The sequence below is a fragment of the Curcuma longa genome, chromosome 3 (genome assembly GCF_044706935.1).
Source record: "Curcuma longa cultivar G26 ecotype Majalengka, Jawa Barat chromosome 3, ITB_CL_G26_1.1, whole genome shotgun sequence".
NCBI lineage: Eukaryota > Viridiplantae > Streptophyta > Magnoliopsida > Zingiberales > Zingiberaceae > Curcuma > Curcuma longa.
In genome coordinates, this window is record NC_133863.1 from 17682025 (window position 1) to 17705145 (window position 23121).

Consider the following 23121-nt stretch of genomic DNA (forward strand, 5'->3'; position numbering starts at 1 on the left):
TAAGTCAATCCAATCAATTGATGATGCATATCAATCGATTGATGGGTGCTAGCACAATTAGTGTGTCAAGTATTCAATTGAGGAAGAGACTATTTAATGAATTTCAAAGGCTACAAATTAACTACAACACACCTATTCTTACATGCTAATATCTTGCTATTTCTCCAAGCCTTATTATAAATCCTAATTCTATTGTAATCCTTCGTACAAATTGTGATATTTTGTAAGAGATTTTTTCATCTTCAGTGTGGCTACGAAGGACACAACATAAAAGATTTCAAGAAAATTCCACCAAAAGATCACATGTAGCGAAAGTCAATTATCGAACCACACTTGCATACTTTTTATATGAAGATACACAACATGAAACAGTAGTGAAAGTCATGGCAGTGGGATTATCCACTGCATGTAATTGTGAGTGTTATGTTACAATTTTATACACTTGTGTATCATTTCTCTTTTTATATTCTACTACATATTTTATTTTATATTAGTATTCATCTCCTCTACCACACATGCTCACACACCAAAGAAGTTATATGAACAATATGTGTGATAGAAAAACAGAGAGGTCATGGAAGAGAAGATACGTTAAAAGCGAGGGGAATGTTCTAGGCTTATTTTATAATTTATGAGGGTAAAAATATAATATTTTTAAATATGAGGAGAAAATAACAGGACAACTAAAATACGGGAGCAAAATGTAATTTTTGTTCGTGTGGCATTAATATACGCATATGCTTTTCCGCATAGCACTGGAGAGCTACGGCATGGTCCCATGGGGCCATTACCGCGAAGGAGATGGATATGGGAATGGCAAATGTGGTAAATATAGGGACATTGAGGGGCTAGTTGGTGGCCCGTGTGACGTAGGTAAAAAGAGGAGTATAGAACTTTGAGGCAATATGAGAAAGAAGAAGAACAGAACAGGGGACGACGGGAGGGCCGCGAGAAGAGACCACGGCGACGGCTACGGCGACGGTGGCCGAGGAAGCGGCGGATGGATGAGGCGGCGGTGCTGAGGCAGGTCGTCGGTCAGATCCAGGAGCTCTGCGAACTTTATGCATCGTCCACTCTCGACCGACCTCACCGAATCAATCCCAGGCAAATGCCTACACTCTCCTTTTTCTTTTCCTGTGTTTTCCCCTCTTGTTTGGTTTAACTTAGGTTCTTATCATCCCAATGGTCTGTAAGTTGGAAGCAGCGGTGTAGTTGAATTGCACGCTCTCTTGGAAAGGATTAAGTAGGTATGTGGAAGAAATTTCGTGATTTTGGACAGAAATACCGTGATAGATGTTTGAACATCCTCGTGGCGTGGACGGGAAAAATTCAAAATTTTCTGCGTAGGCAGTGGCTCTATTTTTTTTTTTTTGAGATTTTTTGTGTTATTTATTTATTTTCCCCAAAATTTCCCCCAAAATTGGCTTAAGTTGGTAGTCCTTTCGTTTCAATAAAGAGCGGTATCTTCCACGTGAAGTTGTCTCAATGAGACTTGAATCTGGATCTTTCATCTGTCTATCAATTCAAGATTTCTCTTCTTTCTTGACTTATATTTGTTTTGTACTTCCGGGTAATCCTGCTACAACCAAGGGACTATCTCAATCAATCCTTATCAGTATGACTTTCCCTGAGATTTTTCTTGTCAGATAAACTGGTTTACAGAGCTTAGATATATTAGCTGTAACAATACAGATATTAGAGCTTTTATGCTTCTAAAAAATTCCTTGTGTGCACTATGAACCTTGTAAGATGACATGTGGAAATCGACAAAATCAATCTTTTATGACTAAATGAGGAAATAACGAAATAATAAGAAAAATGAGACTGAAATATTTTTGTTTAATGAAAAATCAAGGCCTACATCCAAGAGAAAGCGAAAACACTCTAGAGGTCATCCACACTCCAAACCACCAAGAAAACAAAAGAGTGTTCATCCTTTCAAGTCCTCAAGGCACAAATAACCAGTATCCAAACACATTGTAAAAATATGTTAAGTCAACACCACTAACTCATGTTACTATATGTCTCTAAGAAGATATGTTGGGGTGGATCAACAAAACTAACCTAATTTGCCACATTTGTGTAAGAAGATAATTGTTGGAGTGGAACAACTCACTGATCCATATTGCCAATTCTTTATTTTGAGCCATCCCAACTCATCGACACCATAATTTCTTAACTTCCTAATCACACAACACATCACAGTTTTTAGTTGAGAATTTAATTACATTGACAAATAGACTATAAGCCTTCATCTATAATGGCATGATCATTTCAAGAGGATCGACCTCCAAATATTAAAGGTTCTGTTGTTCCAATTAATTTTCTTGATATAAAAGAGACTCATAATAGGGTGATTATTAATAGGCATCCAAAAGGGTGCCATGCCTATAGTTAACTAAGTTATTCTATAGAAAATAAAGGGAATAGCTTATTCTAAACAAAAAAATAAAGGGAACATCTTATTCAAGGAAACATAAAGAAAATAACTCTAAATTGAATGGGCAAACTAGCCTTTTTTTAAAGGATTGTATCATTCTATTCCCTTTCAAAACAACCTTGTTTTCAAAGTTGATCAATAATGTATTCTATGAATTTTCTTGTTGGTGGCACACATAATACTTGTTGCGAATCACTTGAGACTTAAATTTGATTGAGTGTGGCCAACAATTACCTTTCAATGAGTCTTCATCAAGCGAAGGTGCATGTATTGAGAATTCTTTTGAATTAACTTATGACAAGAGAGTGCCTTGTATGAGGTCTTCATTGAAACGAAGTACATTGTGAGTTTATTGAATCAAGTGATGACAAAAGAGTGTCTTGCATCCAATCTTCTTCATACAAAGATGGGCTTTCTTTAGTTTGAGTGGGGGCTAGCAAAATCTATAGTTTGGATGAACTCTAGGTCATTATTATAGTGATACAACACCAAAATTGAATTATTGAATACAAGAACTTAGACAAAATTTATGAAAAGGAGATAATTATCTCAGAAAGTGAAACTAACCTCACATGGTGATTGTTAAAGATTTTTTTTTTATTAAAGCTTCCATATTACATATACATAACAACATTTTTATGAAATCATTATCCACTAAATTAGGAAAGAGATATGACTGATTGGGAAATACAATAATCCTAATAAAATCTTAGTTAATCCTAATCAAAAGAACTACTACCATGCTATAAATATCCATTAAACTCTAATAAAATTAAAATTATTCTTACTAGATTAAAAGTTACTAAACTTCGACACCTAAATTAGGAAAATTATCAAAATGAATTACAAACTCTAAATTCTAATTAAATAATTCTCAGTTTGCATCATTCTCCCCCATTGAGAAGAAGTTGACTCCAGATTAGTTGTCAACTAATTTTCTTGGGTCATCGTTCTAAGCATCGAAGACAATTGCTTCACTAACATCTTTAACAATGTGTCTTCATTATTTTTTTCCTTTGTATGTCCCTTCTAATGAGCAAGAAATTGCTGCACTTCACTCCTCTTATTGCATTTTGACTGTGTTATTCATTTTTGGTTTGCCCTTTCTAATAAATAAGAAAATATATGAGGTTGTTGTAGGGCGAGAATTTGTCTAGGTTTTCATTGAAATCACAGGGCATGAAGGTAGTAATGGTGAGGATGAATCCACATAAGAAAAAAGTCAATAAACGAAGATAGATGCTTGAACTTCTCTCAACAAATTAGCATATCACTCAATTTAGAAATTGAACTTGTATGTAAATAAGTTAACAAGTAAAATAAGCAAGATTTATAATTAATCTTCCTGACAATATGACCAAATAAAGTAAATATGAAGAATATAGATGCATCTAAAGTAGATATGATGAAAAGCTTAAATTCTAAATATAACATGAAAATTTATCGTATTACTAAGTACTTTATAATAATTATAACTCAAAAAAATTTCATTCATAGTATCAACAGAGATATAACTCTCATATGCTAAGTTTAGCTCTCATTTGGTAGATAAAAGAAAATACAAAAAAAAATTAACTCAACTGGATGATGAGCATCAGGCTTATAAGTTACTATGGATGAAATATGCCAAGTGATTTGGAAATTTTTAAATTGACATTTTGCTTTATTAGTTCGTAATATGAAATTCTAAGTGAATTCTAAATGAGATAAAGGGCTCATCTAAAGGTGTTACTTGAGGACTTTTCTAAATTGCCGTTAGAGGGTTCCTTCAAAATATCAATAAAAGACTTTCCTAGGGTGGGTTTCTTTTGAGCACAACTTTTTCAAGGTCAATATGGGGATGTTATCTTCAAATTTAGTTGATTTAAGAAAAATTATTTATGTTTACATACTTATTAGGGTAGTCGCCTCTTAGAATTTGGTGGGATATTTTTTACTAATTTTCTTTGTGTTTTATGCCAATATATGATGTACTCGTGTTTATCTTGGTCTCAAATAGTTTGGATAACTTGCTAATATTTCCTTGCAAGTTCGCTAAGTGCGAATTTAGTAAATTATACTTGGTTAATGGAGGTTATGTTATGTTGAAGAAAATAATTTTCAATGTCGTTTAACTAATCAAAAGTATATATTAGAGTCTTTTCTTCCATTAAAAATAAAGATATCTAGTAAGGCTTGCAATAATTATTATGTATAGGAAGAACTAATTTAATTCTAATCGAAACATGATCGTGACTTATATACATGGTATTCCAATCTAGAAGTTTCTAAAAAATATTAACTAGTTAGAATTATTAGAATGGCTTATTTTAGTTTTCATGAATTTATGCTCACCATATGCATGAGGTTAATTTGCTTGACATCTCTTTCGAAATCTACATCTCGGATGATAAAGGGTAGTCCGGTGCATAAAGCTCCCGTTAATGCGGGGTCCTATGGAAGGGTAGACCACATTAGGTCTATTGTACGTAGTCTTATTTTGCATTTTACAAGAGATTGTTTTCGACTCGAACCCATAACCTCAAGGTCATATGGAAGCAACTTTATCATTACTCATCTACATCTCCGATGATGATTAAATTTAAAAGAAATAATATGATTGAATTTTTTCTAGCTTTTATGAATAATGATTGTTATGGTAGAAATCCGCCTCCTTGTTGGACAATAATGACAAAGCTCTCCACAACTACGTCGATAACTTGTGTGGATTAACATGCATAAGCTGCAGCTAAAATCTGCCTCCTTGTGAACAATAGTGATGAAGTTCTCAATGACGATGTCAATATACCTTATGGATTAACACATGTTAGAGGGCGCTGGAGTAGATCGACAAAGCCCGTTTGATGCTTAAGCAGTCTTCGATGGTGGAGCTTGAGAAAGAAAGTAGAGTGGATCAACTTAGAGAGAGAGAGAGAGAGAGAGTACGGGAGTTGATCTCCTTACCTTTATCGGAGTTACCTCTTTTGTAAGACTATCTAGGCTACCATATCGACGATGGAATCTCGGAATATGGACATCAGTCGAAGGGACATGTTTGGGTATGGTACCAACAGGGGAAGGTCATATCCTACAGTATCCTTCTCTCACTATAGCCTATCTGCTTGGGCTATGTTGGACAATGATGGTCTCTGCCTATCTTGACATGTGTTGATCAGACAATATACAGGGAAGGTGCCGCATAGGTCTTGGCAGAGGTAGACCGCCCATCGAAAGATGACAGGGGCCTTGGTGCGATATCGTACAAAGTCCAAGTTAAGGCTAGAGAGTGAGCTCAAACCTCAAAGGGACTGGAGCTTTTTGCCATATCATTACAACACCCCAAGTTGCCACGCCCCCTTCTAATAGGGGTCATCAATATGGAGGTGGTAGGTTTTCTTTTCCTCCTAGTCCATTTTAGGTTCTAGTAGACCCCATGGGGAACTAGTGCCTCTGAAGAAGGATCTATGTGGTTCCTTCTTGCTCATTCGAATTGCCCCTAGGGTTTCAAAGTGTCGGCCTCGCTAGATCCGGGATTTGAACTAGCCCTCCCAACCACGGCCTTTATTACCGACATTAATGATAGGAAGGTTATAAGGCCCTGCTCGCTTCATTCAACTACCTCGTTTCTTCTGCAACCTTTGCCCCTTCGAAACTCCTGCTTCCTCAAACGACCTCCCCCTTTATGGTCCTTGTAAGTATATTCTCTCTTTCTCTTTGCGTATGGCATGTAGGAATAAACTCCTCTTCCTTCTTGGCGTATCCAACCATTGGGTGCCTAGTCCTAAGCCCTTTCCTCTAGGGGAATCTAATATTCTAGTCGAAGGTTCTTAGTTCCATCATCAAGTTTTTATAGTCAACTTATTTGGCCATCTATCCTTTCGAAATGGCACTTATCTTCCCTTGATGCCGAGGTCATCATCCCTAATCTGATTGACCTTCCTCACCTACTGCTGGAAGGGGACTTTAGTCTTCTTCATTAGTTAGTTTCTAGGTCTTTGTTTCCCTCTTCATTGTTTCTTTCTGGAGGTTGGAGGTTTGAGTGTATTTCTTTCTATTCCCCTAAACCAATTCACACCCAACTCCTTTTGCATCCTTGCCGGTACCATCATAATGTTTTGCATCCTTGTCTACACTATCATAATATTTTAGTACTTCAAACTGTCCCTTTCTCCCTCCATTTTTCACCTCTTTTTAACTTCATGGCTCGATAAGGACTGTTAATTTGGGTAGCTCAAGTTCCCACAAGGGTTGGAAGAATGCTTATGTTTTCATTCGCCCTCCTCCCTTCACCTTCTTTGTCTCTTTGGTAGATGAGCTCTCCCTTGTTCCACTAGTAGGCAAAATTAAGGACTCGACCAACTGTGCTGAGCATTTTAAGGGCGGACCTTTAATGTCAACCACTTTATGGATAAGGGTTTGCTATACCATTTTGGCCTTAGCCTTGAGGAGACTCCTTTGCACCTTTCCCTATGTAGTTCTTTTTAATTTATCTTTACGTCTAACCCTTATACTAACACACTTTTTGGCAGAGGAGTTGATGATGTAGACTTTGTTGGTGAAGCGACTCTAATAGAGGAAGCGGGGTTCTAAGGAGGTGAGGGAAGACTCCCTAGCTAATTCTCCTCAGGTGACTCCCCTTCCCACTCGGGAGACCTCCTCCCTCCATGTGGAGCCCTTGCAGTTTGCTTCTCCATCGACTGAATTAGCCCCTTTTGCGGCGACACCTTTTGTTGCTCCATCCACGTCAATCGGGCCTCGACTTTGCAAGAAGTTGTATACTATGAGAGCTCCTTGTGTTCCTTCACCTGCTCACTCCACCTATACCCTCGTTGTTGTTGTCTTCTCGACGTTGAGTCCTAAGGGTGCCATGTCTGTCTTGAGTGCATAGGCTCTAGCTCCTCCCTGCTCTATCCCCTTGAGGGAGGCTCCCGTCTCTGGGCCGACTACTACCAACATTGCCTCTCCGCCCCTGCTAATGGGTTGTTGGAGTCCTAAATTCATGCTCGTGACCCTTGAGGAGAAGGCTGCAGGCACTAGATTGGGTTTCCCTATTAGAACACATTGTGAGGGGCTTTAGCTCGGTAAGTATCTTCACTGTCCCATTATCTTTTTCCCCATCTTACCATTTTCTTTGATTGACCTTGGCAGGTTACTGTGAGTTGGTCTATTGCCTCTAAAATCTGTGAGACATCCACAAGGAGACTCTCTAGGTAAAAGAGGTTCGAGGCTCGCTTGTCTAAGCTAGAGGGCTAATTGGAGGATTTAGAGGTGGAGAAGTTGCGTTTGACATCCCAATTGGCTAAGGCCCAATTCGCCCTAGAAACGAAGCGAGAGATAATCAAGGCACAAGCAGATACCATTGCCTTAGAGCTCAGGATAGCAAAAGTAGCAACTGACCAGGGTAGGGTCGATTTGACTTGGCAACCGCCAGAGCCGCTGAGGTAATGGCCTGAATGAACTATACCTACAGGCCATGGACGCTCTATAAGAAATCTAGGGGGGGGGGGGGGGGTTACCCCCGAAGGGTAGTTATACGACTTCCTTGATATCGAGGTGGCGCGACATAACTACCCTCGGTTGAATGTATTTTGCCATGCACTTTGCTTTTATTAACAATGAACTTCCTTTTCCCTTACAGACTGTGTATCTTTCGTTTCCTTTTTTGTCTCTTCTTTTCTCTTCCCTTTTTTTTCTTTTCTTTTTTTCTTGTAACTCGAGATGGTACTTCAAAGTCATCCATACTACACAGGTCTATAACACCCTTGAGCCCTTAGGCTATATCCCCTATAGGCATGTATCTTTCTCATCTGACAGTTCACTAGGGTGATCTATCCTGACGTGTTGGCTGGGATACGAGCAACCATGCCCCCCATCTGATTTATTCTTTGGCATATGCTACTTCACTATTTTAGCATTGGGACAATAAGCGAAGGTGGGTGAGACCCATCTCTTTAGGATAACACGATTATTCTGCCTTCGGCGCCCCTCTCTTTTCATAGGCCTTCTTCAAATATGCCCCCCTTGAACGAGTGCAACTCCCAAGGGGCGCACTGAATACTTATTGATTTTGCACATTAATGTCATTGCATTAGTAAACCTCCCCGTATATAAGCCTTTACTGCATGTTCAGGCATTAGCTTTCGAATGCAAATCATCCTTGGATTGGATTTGTCAGCTAATAATAATGCAACGGGTCTTGAGGGCAACACCTTTACAGGTTGTAAGGTCACTCGGTTGTAACACCACCCTAGCCATAAATGCTAGGGAAGGTGGGTGGCTATAAAGCCTTCCCTGTACCCTTTTTCTCTGCTCCTCTCTCTCTAAGTGGGTCATTGCTATGGTTTGATGGGAGATAAAGAATCCTATGCGGTCCTTGATAGGGGAGATCGACGAGGTCAGGAGTAGATTTAAGACCTAGGAGTAGATATAAGACCTGATCAATCTCTTGACTTGGAAGACTAACGAAGTCGGGGAGAGAATATAAGAAGACTAGGCTTGATCCCTCGACTTAGAAGACTTGTGAAGTTGGGGAGAGAAAATAAGAAGATGAGGCTCAATTCCTCGACTTGGAAGACCCACAAAGTAGGGGTAACAATATAAGAAGACTGTTTGATCCTTGACTCGGAAGACCCACGAAGTCGAGGAGAGAATATAAAATGATCAAGTTCAATCCCTCGCCGACCAGGAAGAGACGCTCAATCCCGTTGAGGTCGAGAGGAGTGTCAACACTATTGGACTTGATCAGGCATTGATCGAGGAGAGGTGTTTAATCTCGTTGAGGTTGAGGGAGTGTAAACACTCGAGCACTCGATCCCTCACCAATTGATGACTGAGGGCAAACAGAAACACATGAAATTATGGAAAATGAGCTAAATTCACAGAGATTACTTCATTTCTAGCAAATTTACACACTAACTACAATAAGGGTGTAAATGGAAGCCGTTTAAGGGCCGTTGGATGGCTTTTCCTTGTGTGTCCTCAAGATAATAAGCCCCCGAACTCAATTTCCAAGTCACTTTGAAAGGTCCCTCCCATTTGGGGCCTAACTTGGTAACTTTGCTTGCTGAGGCCAAGTCTCCAACTTAAAACGAGCGTGAACTACTTTTCTGATGTACATTCGATAGACCCCTTTTGTAAGCTTTGATACCGGTGCACACACTCTCTCTTCTGACTTCTAGTAGGTCTAGGTTTTCTATTTGGTGGCACACGTGAGTTCCTTGTCATAGCTTGTACACGGGTCATTCCCACTCCTATTTCGTCGGAGTTCAACCTCCGTCCTATATACCATACTGAAAGGGGTCTTTCCCATGGCTATCCAAGGTGTCATGCTATAGGCCCAAAACATGCTTGGCAATTCCAACACCCAATTGCTTCTGACAATGTCTAGCATGGTCTTGAGCCTAGTACAAAGTCCTGATTGGTAACCTCGACTTGGCCATTGCCCTAGGGGTATGCCGCCGAAGTAAAAATGTTTTTCCAAAGAAACTTCATGACTACCTCCTGGATGATGCAGGCTAACGGCTCCGCCTTCACCCATATAGAAAAGTAATCGATTGTTACAATGAGAAATTTCTTCTGTAGAGGGCCCAAGGGCAAGACCCCAAAATATCAACCCCTCGCTGATTAAAAGGGTAGGCTACCATCACCTTTTTTGTTAGTGTAATAGACTGCCCTTGCAACTGATAATGTCTTTAGCAACTCCCACAGGCTTTGATGAGGTGGATGATGTCTGCTTCCATGGTGGGCTAGAAGAAACCAACTGACAAGGTTTTTGTTGAAAGGGCCTTGCCACCTAGATGATTACTGCAACAACCCTCATGGATCATCTTGAAGACGTAATTTGTTTCTACTGTCCCTAAGCTCCTAAGGAGGGGTTAGGAGAACGACCTCTTATCGTAAGAATCTTCTTCAAATAGTGATCCGATCAGGATTGCTTAGTAGCTCCCCCCTTCGGAGTATGCTAGTATTTCAATCCGCTAGTCCAACTCCTCTTGCACAATTATGTCTTCCATCTGAGAGATGAGTGTGATATAAGTTATCACGTCTTGGGTTGACCAGCTGGATAAGGAGCTAGCCATCTGAGCCAACTCATTTGTTCGATGATTCTCCTCCTTGGGGACTCGTCAGAGAATGATCTCACTGAAATCCTCCTTGGCTTGTTCATATTCCTTTGTGTGCTTCTTCATCTTTTGGCATCTAACCTCGTAGGCATCGTTCAAATGGCGAATCACCAACTAAGAGTCAGAACATACCACTACTCTAGAAGCTCCCATTGCCTTAGTGGCTTGGAGCCAATTAGCAAGACTTCGTACTTTGCCTCGTTATTGAAGGCTCTGAATTGTAGTTGAACCGTCAGCTTCATCTAGTCCCCTTCTGGTGAGATCAACGACCACCTCAACTCCTCTCCTTTCGGTGGTCAAGGAGCCATCAACAAAGATCTTCCGGGACTCCTTTTCTGGGGGAGAATTTCAACCAAAAAGTTAGCTAAGGCTTGCACCATAATCATTGTTCAAGGCTGATATTGAATGTTGTATTCACTCAACTCAGTGGCCCATTTTACCAACCTCTTGGAGGTACCTAAGTGAGTGAGAATGTGGCTAATAGGGCTACTTGTCAACGTGGTAATGGGCTGCGATAGGATGTAAGGCCTTAATCTTCACGCCATGAGGACCAATGCCATCACCAACTTTTCCATATTACTATACCTTAACTCCCTTTAGAAGATGGCTGACATAATATACTAGCCTATGGTGATGCCTAGCATTGTAACAAGACTAAGTTGACCGCCACCTCTGTTATTGCTAAGTACACCCACAACGACTCTCTAGGATTAGGCTTCGATAGGATAAAGAGCTTGGCCAGATATTTCTTGAGTTCTGTGAAAGTTTATTCGCACTTGTCCCATTTGAAACAAGTGGACCTTCTCAGGTTCTTAACAAATAGTAAATTTCAATTTGTCGATCGAGAGATAAAACTAGCCAAGGCGGTGTGCTTCTCACTCAAACTTTGTCAGGATTGGTCTCGATTCCCCTCTCTGACTGTATCATAAGAACTTCCTACAGTGTACTTCGAAGACACTCGAGTTTAGCTTCAACTTGTATTTTCAAGTCATTCCGAAGGTCTCTAAGTCGGTTATGAGGCCTCTTGTTTGAACTGACTTCATTTGTATGTTGTCCATGTACGCCTCCACATTCCTCCTAATTTGTGGGTCGAAGATTGCATTCTTGACTCCAAAGAGCATGACTATATAACAAAAAGTATCGTCGGAGATGATGAAGCTAACCTTATTTTAGTCCTCTTGAGTTAAAGGGATTTGATGATATCCTTAGTAGGCATTCACCATGCATGTGACTTTGTGCTCGACCTTCGAGTACACTAGCTAGTTGATCCAAGGCAACGGATAATAATTTTTCTATCTAGATTTATTGAAATCACAGAGTCCATGCATATCCACCATTGCCTTGTAACCTTAGGCATCAACACCACGTTAGAAAGCCTAGTAATGAATTGTACCTCATGGATGTGCTCCGCCATTGACAACTTATCTGCCAGATCACCATGTCTTTTTTGGTTCCAATCCCTCTTCTTCTTCACCGACCTAGCTTGAGGAGATACTCTATGAGATGAGGCAAGATCCCTACCATGTCTTTGGCCGACCAAGCGAACACATCACTATTGCATGTAAGGCACACAACAACCTCTTTCTTTAAGTTGGGTCCTAAGCAACAATTCAAGTGGTCCACTCCAAGAAATCAAAGGCGTTTGGACTAAATAAGTTCCCCATCAATCGTGAGAGATGACTCGGCCTCTTACAGAAGGTGTACCTCTTGGGCTAACCCTCTTGGCTTCTCTTGATCCTTGAGATCTCTTTTTGGTTAACCCAAATGACCTCTATGTAGCACTTGCTGATCCTCCCTAACTTTGCCCACCATAATCTTTTAATGGTCGAGGGAAGTCACCGCCGCTAGAGCACTCAAGGTGGGGCACCCCAATATAGCATTATAGGCTAACAGTGCATGTTATAGGCTGACAGTGCACTCAAGGTGGGTCGCCCCAATATAGCATTATAGGCTAACAGTGCATGTTATAGGCTGACAGTGATTGTACGACTGTGAAAACAACCATCACCATCCTCAAAGGTTCCTTCCCAATGATAAAGGAAGGCTAACTTGACCCTATGGCCGCATGACATTCCTAGTGAATTCGAACAAGGTCGTGGCGATGAGCCTCATCGCCACTTGCCCTAGCTATATGTGATTATGGGTCCGCAAAGACTCGAGCCATGTCGTAGTTGGCCACAATGACACTTATCACTAGGGCGTCATTGTGGGGTAGTCACACCCTCTAGGTCTCTTGACCCAAACCTTGTTATGGGGGGATTCACAAGAGGCGGGGACTTCTTTGGATGGCAAAACTTTCTAGTCGACAATGTGTCTTCTGCACCTGAGTAGAATCTCCATTTGTTGCATCCTCTGATATCATGTTGATCATTCCCTGAGTGAGATAATTATTACCGAGCCAACCTGGAAGTGATTGAACCGAACCGGGTTTTACAACTCTCATTGGGTGGAGTGTGGGTCCTAGCTTCGGGGTTGTCTCCAGCGTAGTTCTCGACAAGGATTCTCCTCACCAAGGGTCTTGAATTCGAGGCTTGGTATGGATCACTCTTTCGATCTCCCTTTCCAATCTCTGACAATCCTGAGTGGCATGCCCACATTCCTAGCAAAAGGCATAAAAGAGACCCGACTTTATTTTTTAGGGACCTTACTTTAGGGGTGAGAGGCGCCGGAAGACCTTGCTTTCTTCATATATATGCAATATCCTCTCCTTGGTCACTTTGAAGGGTACTACTAGAATAAAAGGTTGTGGGGGTGGGAATTGTTGGATGCCTCGTCGCCCAACGGGATGACCACCAGGAGCCTTTGCCTTTCTCTTGGGCGATTGACCACCTTCTGTTGCTCCTTACACTGAGCTTTTTTCATGTTGATATACTTCTCCGTCCGTTTGAGGGTTTCCTTATATTCCCTCGGAGGTTTCTTCACTAAGGATCGAAAGAAATCCCCTCTTTCAGGCCTTGGAGAAGGGGTAGTATTTCTGGAATGGCTGAGAGGAGTTCTAGCGTTGCCTTGGTGAAGCGTTGTATGTTTTCTAGCAATGTCTTGGGTGAAGTTGCAGGCTAAGAGGTGTTTGGTCGTATCTCTTGCAATTGGCAAAATGATGTAAGAAAGTGAAGCAAAAGTTGCTAAAGGAGTGGATGGTCTCGAGCTTTAGGTGTTGAACCATTGTTGCGGTGGCCCCACTAGCATCATCAAGAAAGCCCGACACTTACTCCATCATTGATGAAGAAGAAAGACATTCTCGAATTGGCATAGATGATTCTCAGGATCGGAGGAATCATCATACACCCCCACCTGCGAAGGCCGAAAGTGGGTTGGGAGTTCTTCCACGAGAATGTCTACAAAGAAGGGGGTGTGCCTTTGGGAGGCCTTCCTCTTTTCCAGTGGGGGGTCTTTATGGGCCCCCTCAGGGCCCATCTACGCCAACCTCCCTTGGGAACTTTAAGTCGTGGCCTTTGACAACGGCTTCCCTCACAACCTTTGCTCCTCTCCCTTAGTTTCTGATGACCACGGGTGATTCTGATGATGTAGGACCTCCTCCATCATGGCGATGATGAGTTGTGTGAGCTAACTATGGGTGAGAGATCCTTCCATAGCTTCTCCTCCTTCACCTCCGTGGTGTTGTCGCCTGCATAAAGGAGGTTTTGCCTCCTAGTTGCTCTGCTAGGTGTTAACCATCCTCAGCATCTTAGCCCAATGTTTCCCATAGACTTTACCAAAATGTTATAGTTGAAATTTGCCTCCTTGCTGGACAATGGTGATGAAGCTCCCCATGATAATGTCGATAAACTTGTGTGGATTAACAGGCACTAGTTGTGGCTGAAATCCACCTCCTTGCTGGATGACAGTGACGAAGCTCTCCACAACGATGTTAGTAAACTTGCATGGATTACCATGCGATAAAGGGCATTAAAGTAGTCTAGCAAAGCCCCACTGATGCTTAAGTCAATCTTCGATGTAGAGTTTGAGAGAGAAAGCAAGTGGATCAACCCAGAGAGAGAGTGTAGGAGTCGATCCCCTTACCTTTGCTAGAGTTACCTCTTTTGTATGACTATTTGGGTGACCATATTGGTGATGGGATCTCGGAGTATAAACGTCATTCGAAGGGAGGGGCATGTCTGTGTATAGCATTGACAACATGTTGGATGATGACAACCTCTACTAAAGGTCCTATCCTAACATGAGTTAATCTTTCAAGTCGTATAGAGGGAGGGTGTTGCATAGGTCCTAGCAGAGGTAGGTCGCTCGTCGGAAGATAGCAGGGGCCTTGGTCACCGCCTATACGATTAGGTGCTTGGGAAGCGCAAGGCAGGCGCTCGGGGGCATAGAATTTCTAGGAGGTAGGGATGAGGGTACTCGGGAGGCCGAGCAATCTCCAATAGAAGGTACTCGATCGGGTACATGTGCTCTTTGCATGTTAGTACCCCTAATGGTTGATGGGGAGATCGTTAGAACCCCAAGTGGCGTGGAAGGCAATTTTGATCTTTGGTTAAATAAGTTTAAGTTATGCCTTACTATGTTTCTAATATGCGTGTCTAAGTGAGCAAGGATTTAGATAAACACACAGGTGATGTGTACAAATCGCAAGTGCACGAGTGTCATCAAATAATAAAATATCATCCTTTGGGATCCTGAAATCGAGTAGTAGTTCTTATGTAAAGTAGGTTATCCTAATGAATTGAAATTGAGCAATTGGTTGGGAAAGAAATCGAATTAAGAAAGAAAGAATAAAGTTGTGAGAAAATCGGTCTTAAAGAGCAATTCTAGGTCTTCGATTTCATTGTGACTATCCTTCATAATGTGGCTGTAATATCTCTTTTACCTTAATGTTGATCAAGCTTGAAGTTGGTCTACCCTAAGGTAATCGATGTTCCCTTTTGAATTTACACTGGTGTGTCTACTCAAATGTGGTGCCTACTTTTGGGATAACCTTACTAAAGTGATCGCTTTCTCAATGGAAGCTCTTGTCACGATGCCTCACGATCCTCTAGGCGCTATCCCTTAATTTGTGACGTCGAATCGGGGTAGATTCCTTATGCTTTGTGATAGCCAATGATATTGTCAGGAGGATTTGGACTACTTTGTGAACAACCCCTCAAGTCTAGTTGTTATAAATTTGGGATTGGAGTTCGTCTTTCGGTTCTCCTCCTCACCCCAAAGTGTGTGCTAATGCTCGTTAAGATTTATTAACACATTAAGTACGCTAACAACTAAATCAAGGATTAACACATCTTGCGATAAATAAAGATAAATAACAATACACAATTATCAAGTCATTGTTGAGTTACTCCCTAATCTTAAAATTAAGGAAAACTACTCTATGAAGATGGAGATACAAACCGAATACCTGGAATTAAGCATACTACAATTCAATGAAAGAGAAAAGAGTAAGAAAGCTCAATCGTAGGTGTGTGATGCTTTAGGAAGTTCTCCAGGCTCCTCGGTGGACGGAATCCTCGCGACTCCTTAGAAATGACTCTCTCCTAAGGTTCCCTATCATGGGAAAACCTTTGATAGGGAAGGGGAGATCCCTTGATCCCAAATGCCTCAAATAGACGCCTCTTTGGTCCTTTTATAGCCTAAAAAATTATCAAATTTGTTATGATTTTTCGAAAAAAGTTAGGGGCGCTGCCACTGTGCCATAGATGTGTTGGGAAGCATGACCTGACCGTGTTGGCTTCTAGAAGTCATCAGTGGTTGGCCGAACACAACCATGTCAAGGGACATGACCTGTCGGTGTGCGATGTTGGAAGTCCAATTGCTACTCCATTACTTGCCTAGCTCCATAAGTGATGCACTACCATGTCAGGGGATATGGTCAGACCGTGCACCATGTTGGAATGCATGCTCTAAGGCTCTTCTGACTCTAGTTAAGATCCAATTTTACATCCTTTCAATAAAAACACATAAAGAACAGTTCTCCGAATTAAAAAGATAAAAATAATGTAAAAACGATGAAAGTATTCAAAATATGCTCATGTAATGAAACAAATGCATGTTAAATAATATCGAAAACATATGCATGAAACACACACATCAACATGACAATTCAATGACTTAGGGTCGATGGACTACAGTGAAGGGTGGTATAGGACACCCAAGAGACTACAAGGACAAAAAGTATTAGAGACAGTGAAACGTAGGAAAGAAGATGCAAGCGAGTGAGAAGGATGATCGATCAACGAGCATTCGAGATACGAGGAGCTTGGCGGAAGAGGATTTTGGTGGAGCTAGAGGGACGCACAAGAAGTGAACCGGAAGGACTTGGTGCATCCGAAAGATGAGAAATCGGGAGAAAGTCTGCGCAATGTAAGCTGGTGAGCTGAGTTGAGTGACCTATACTTGGGATGAGGGTAAAAACTCAACTTAGGCAGATTCGATCGTAGGCTACTTGAGTCAGGAGGTTCGGGTGATAGGAAAAGGTTTTCGATACCTTTCGATCAATTGAAAACAAGGATTGGTTGACCGATGCATAGTGTTTTGTCGTTATTTGTTTTGAATAGGTGAGTAGTGGAGGATCGGGCTACTGTTGGGTTCAAGAGATTGGAAATAGTGGATCAAGCAATCGGAAAGCCACTTGTAAGGTCATCTAACTTGGAGACCCGATTAGATGATTGGAAAGGAATCCGGTCGATCAGAAATGTGCCAGATCAGCATAATCGATAAACGATGACTTGTTCATGGATGAGATTGATGTGCCACATTAGAGTTTTTCGATCTGACCATATAGGTTTTTCCAATCAACCGAACTTGCCACGCTAGCAAAAGATTAGTTTCGACTAGAGGTTATAAAAGAAGGCTTGGGGCTCGAAGGTAATCAACCACACTCGAGAAAATTACTCTACTTGTTGTTCTTTATTGTTTAAGCCTCTGTTCTTTCATATTGTACTTACCCTTTGTATAAGAGGTTTTTCTACCTCCGACAAGTTACTGTGGAAGAGAAAAATAATAGACGACGTTGTGCATAGGCCTCGGAGTAGCTAACCTTGGGGGTTGTGAATCAAATAAAATACTGTATCTTTATTTGTGTAAGTCTTTATATTTATCCTAACATAGTGTGCGACCTTCCTAAGTAATTAGCAAGAGAGAAAGTGATTTTTATTGTTGGTACGCTATTCACCCCTTTCCCCTCTAGTGATCCCGAGATTCCACATCAACACATGCTTCTGCACACCAACAGTATAAAGGGAGGGTGCTACATAGGTCCTGATAGAGGCAAGCCGCTCGTCAGAAGATGGCAAGTGCCTTGGTCACTTGAGAGTTGACCATCCATACAGTCGGGTGGGAAGTGTCGGGTGCTCGGGAAGTGTAAGGTGCTCTAGGGGCATAGAATTTCTAGGAGGCAGAGAAGAGGGTGATTGGGAGACCAAGCAATCTCCTACCTACAGGTAAATGTGCCCTTTACATGATCTGGCAAGGGGTCATATGCCTCTGATGTCAGACGTGGATGGCTCATTGTATGACCTATTGGAATATCTCATGTGCCACGGGGAGTCTTATTCCGGGGCATGGATGATATATGTAGAAATTTATGAGGAAAATCAGAGGACACCAAATTCTTCATTGGAGAGCAATGTCCAATGAAGAGCAATGTGCAATCAGCATCTTCATTGGAGAGCATGATCGGAGCCCCAAAAGGTCTGCCTAAGCTTGTCCATCTTCATGATCACTAAAGCAGGAATTAGGAAAACTTGAGAAGGATAAAAGCAAAGCAGACATGTTTGTGTGTAAGTAGCTTAATGATAGGGAGGAAAGCCCTGTGCCAAAGTAGACCATTTCCAATCTGTTAGGTTGAGAAGTGCCCAATTGAAAATCAAATCAAGTTAGCTAATAGGAAAGTTGAGCCTTGCGCAAGTAAACCCTGGAAAATACCTCCCTAGCAACTGATGACAACCCAATAAGATAAAACATATTTTAACGTGTTTGCTATCATCCTGCTAAACAAAGAAAAGGAGAAAAAGGTAATGGGAGGTTACAAGAGGACTCAGGTCAATTTTGGTAAAGAAGGTGGTGTCATCTGCAAACTGTAGAATTTGGAAACTAAGAGAGCAACAATTCTTTCAACACCAAAACACAGAAAAGCCAAAAGGATAATGGGAGTTTACAAATAGAACTGAAGTCAACTTTGGAGGAGAAGATGATGTCATCTCCATAGTGTAGAAATTGGAAACCAAGATAGCAACAATCACAGCAGAAAAATCCAGTCTTCTCTCCTCAAGATGTGGTGCAGAGTGTTAGATAACAAGATGAAAAGGTATGGGGATAGAGGATTCCCCAAGCTAAGGCCATGACCACATTGGACCAATTACCAACAGGATTATTAACCACCTGAGCTGCCCTAGTAGAAGAAACAACCCCCATCATCCACCCATCCATCTGCAAGGAAAACCAATTCTCGACCAGTTGACATTATCAAAGGCTTTTTGAAAGTCAATCTGATAGCTGCCACCTCCTTTCTATAATGACACCAACGTACAATTTCTGTAGCACACATGAATCAATTTGCTAAAACTTTTACTTTTGTAGAAGCAAACTGGTGTTTCTAACCAGTAGAGGAATAAACTTCTGATGGGGCATTGGATTTCTCTCGGTCATGCCTAGCCCATATTTGCAGTTCTTGCACCTTGTTTTATTTTCACAATAGGATTTTCTTGTAAAATTTTCTTACACCACTATCTGGTTCTTATGACCATTTGCTATGCTAGAGCCACTACTACATGTTAAGAATTAGGATGAAGTTACTTTTTCTAGCTTTTATCTTTTTATTAAGCACAATATTTGACAGTCACTTGGTGATTGATTTTGATTCATTTCCTCAAGTTGTCAAGTTTTGAGACTATTTAATAGTCATCCATTATGTTGTTGGTTCGGTATGGATGTTTGGTAACTGTGATGGTTGTACAAGTGGTGCATTGGTACCTAATTATATAGAACTAGTGTAGGGGAAAAGTTCATAGACTGTAGTACAAGGGAAAATAAAAATAATAATCTCCAAGAAATAAAATACAAATAGCAGAAAGAATATTCTTACAACTTTCATTCAGATTCTAAGAGTCTATTGTATAATCCTATGTGATGTGCAATAGTTCAGCTCCAATAATAATAACTAATACTGGACAAGGACTTATCACTCAATTTGTGGCTTTAGGAAAGGAATTGTTGCCCTTTCAATGCAATGATGGAAAGCAGAGCATATGGATTTTATGCAGCATTGACAGGGATACTGACCTCCTGGTCAGATCCTGATTTAGACCCCAGTGTTACCATTGATTGGTTGGACTTTGGACATATCTATCAATGTTTAAAAAACATATATGACTCATGCAGCTGTGGGAAGCCAAATTAGAAGTTTAAAAATCATAGCTAGTGAATGTTTAATGAACATAGTGATTGAGGTTTGCAGTATGCCAAATTAGAGATTTACACTAAGCCAAACTAGAAGCATCCTTATGGATGAATGATCATATATAGGGCAACTAGTTAGAAATAACACATTTTTGTTTGGTTGTAATTAAGTTGGTTCTTAACAATTGACATAGATACAGGAAAAAGATTTTGTTGATATTTATGATTGTTTTTAACTATCAAGGATTAAATTATGATCAGCTATTGATCTTGTTAAGTTAATTGACAAGTATATCAAATTATCTCTCCTAAAGTTTGAAATCTCGAGCTGTTTCGCTCGATACTGGTGAAAATTTTCGTTCCGCTAGCGGACTGGCATCGGCACAGTGTTCCGACTGGGATGGAGGCGTCGCCTGGGTCCGGCAATGCCTCCGGAGGTGTCGCCCGGGCCTTGGTCGTGCGGCCTGCACGTGCACCTAGCGATTGCGAGGATTTTTTTTTAAAACTTAGGTTTTAAAACTTAGGTTTTAATAATCAACTCCTAAGCTATAGTTAGGATAATTTAAATAGGCTTAATTAAAACATCTTAAAATTATCCTATTATTTTTTAAAAATATATATTATTTTTATTTTTTATTTTTAAATATTTAGATTAAATTTTTTATTTTTAGTTAATATATTTTATATTTTAAAAATACCGAAACTATATCGGCACGGCATGATATGGTACCGAAACTGTATCGTTCTGGTCCGGGACTGAAATCTCGGCACGGCTCAATATTTTAAATCTTGATCTCTTCATGCTTGTTGAAAAAAACACTAGAAATTGTATATTGGTATTTAAACTTTGATTGGCTAGGAGACAATAACAGCAGGTGTTTAATTCTTCAAATTGCTTCACTCCAAATTGGGAAGAAACAAAGGGAATATATTTGTTTTTTTTTCAATTAGATGACTAGATTATCCTAACTTTTATGATTTAATCCTTAGAATAAAATTAGGTGGTGATGGAAAAATTCACTCTCAACTACTGCACTTTTTCTGCCAAAATTTTCCAGTTTTGTTTCAAGTAATAATTAATTACTTTATTTTGGAAGGTTATTTTGATTTAAATTTAGTACGTTTGTGATGATTTTTGGATTTATTCTCTATGACAAATTTGAATGGATCTTTTAGGATAAAAGTTCAAGGATTGAATGTAAAATGAATTATCCCTTGAATTTTCTTTCCAAGCAAAGAATACTAGAGATCATAAACTTTTGTTAATTTCTCCTGACCATCTATCCCCAAGTAAATAAGGAGAAATTGTGTTGATTCCTCTTTTCCCTTACCTTTCCCTTCCGTCCTCTCATTTTTCATGTTTGTTTTCTTCAATGTAAACACAGCTTTAGGATGAAGACCAGTTTGAGCTGTTCTAATTGTCTTTAATATGTTGTAATTGTTTTCTGTATTTTTGATATGATAAGTTGAAGAGTTTCTTCCAGCTGTTGCTGCATATCATTAATTGTGTTTTTCGGTCCAAGTCACCTTATGCATTTTTTGTGGGGTATCCTTATCTACTTTTCAAGCAAGGACTAATATATCCTTTTTTAATAATCTGGCATCTGCAGATTATATTTTTTTGAGCCGAATAACCCACTGGAACATGACTTCTGTGGTCTTTTAATGGAGGCTAAGTCTGGCCAAAAAATGGTCGAAGTTCTTGAGTCTTCACCTTGCAAAAGACTGAGAAACAATAACCCTTCAAAATCAATTGCATCAATTTCAAGTGACATGATGAACCAACAAATCTGGAAGGACTTTCCAGAAGATCTTTTTGAAGCTGTCATTGCAAGACTCCCCACAGAATCCTTCTTCAGGTTCAGGACTGTTTGCAGAAAGTGGAATTCTTTATTGTCCTCTAGCACCTTCTCCCAACAAATTGCAGAAGTTCCACAATTACATCCTTGGTTCTATGCCGTCACCCATGAAAACATAACCAAAGGAGTCATGTACAGTCCGATCCAGAGGAAGTGGCATCATATCTCCATTTCATTTCTGCCTGCAAAGACGGTACTTCTTCCAGTTGCCTCAGCTGGTGGTCTCGTGTGCTTCTTGGATTTAGCGCACAAAAATTTCTATGTTAGTAATCCTCTCACTGACTCATTCAAAGAACTTCCACCAAGATCTTACCGAGTGTGGTCAAGGGTGGCTGTTGGGATGATATTAAATGCCAAGACTGCGTCCAATGGATACAAAATAGTGTGGCTAGGATGCAATGGAGATCACGAGATCTATGACTCCATTCGTAAGTGTTGGACACATTGTGCCGATTTTCCTCCAAGCATCAAGCTTCCACTCTCTTTGAATTTTAGGTCGCAAACTGTGTCTATTGGCAGTACCATCTACTTCATGCATGCTGAACCCAATGGCATCTTGGCGTATGATGTGGCAACTAGTGTTTGGAAGCAATACCTTATCCCTTCGCCGCCACATATTACAGACCATACACTAGCAGAGTATGAGGGCCAAATTTTGCTTGTAGGGTTGGTAACTAAGAATGCTGCCACTTGCATCTACATATGGGAGATGCAAAAGATGACTCTCCTCTGGAAGGAGGTGGACAGAATGCCAAACATATGGTGCTTAGAACTTTACGGTAAGCACGTGCGGATGACATGCTTGGGCAACCATGGGTTGCTCATGCTTTCTTTGAGGTCGAAGCGGATGAACCGTCTGGTCATGTATAATTTGTCTACAAAAGAATGGCAGCGCGTGTCAGAATGCTTGCACCCTCATGGTCGGAAAAGACAGACGATCGCTTGTGGAACTGCATTTCACCCATTTCCGACTGCTCTTGCTTGATGGCTCTTCCTTGGCTTTGAACTGATGTGAACATTAGAAGCTTTTGCATTATGGCCAGCACCGTGCCCATTCCTTTGAATGTTGCCTTTGGCCATCAAAGATGCATCAAGCCTTAAATTTCATCTTTATTGGATTGAAGAACAAATTTATGTCCTAGAAGAAAAAACTTGATGTTTCGAAATTCACTTCGTCATTTGCTTTAACAGTTCATTCAAAGTGAAACATGATGACCTACCCAGACAGTAAGCTATTGTGCCCTCTAGTATGTGCTTGTGCTTGTCTCACGTATGGGCAAGGCCATCGTTTGATATTCATAAATTATTCCATGGCTTCGTTGACTTGACCAACTGGCAGCGTCCAGAAAATGGGGTTGGTATGATCAAGTCACTGAGAACT

General features: G+C 40.6%; 1 protein-coding gene across 1 annotated transcript; it reads left to right on the forward strand.

Moving 5' to 3' along the window:
* The first annotated feature begins 938 nt into the window (after positions 1 to 938).
* On the forward strand, positions 939 to 23121 carry LOC141824559 (F-box only protein 6-like). The gene is made up of 2 exons (XM_074711867.1): positions 939 to 1104; positions 21492 to 23121. Exons 1-2 carry the CDS (start codon positions 1001 to 1003, stop codon positions 22723 to 22725), a joined length of 1338 nt encoding a protein of 445 aa, XP_074567968.1. The 5' UTR covers positions 939 to 1000; the 3' UTR covers positions 22726 to 23121.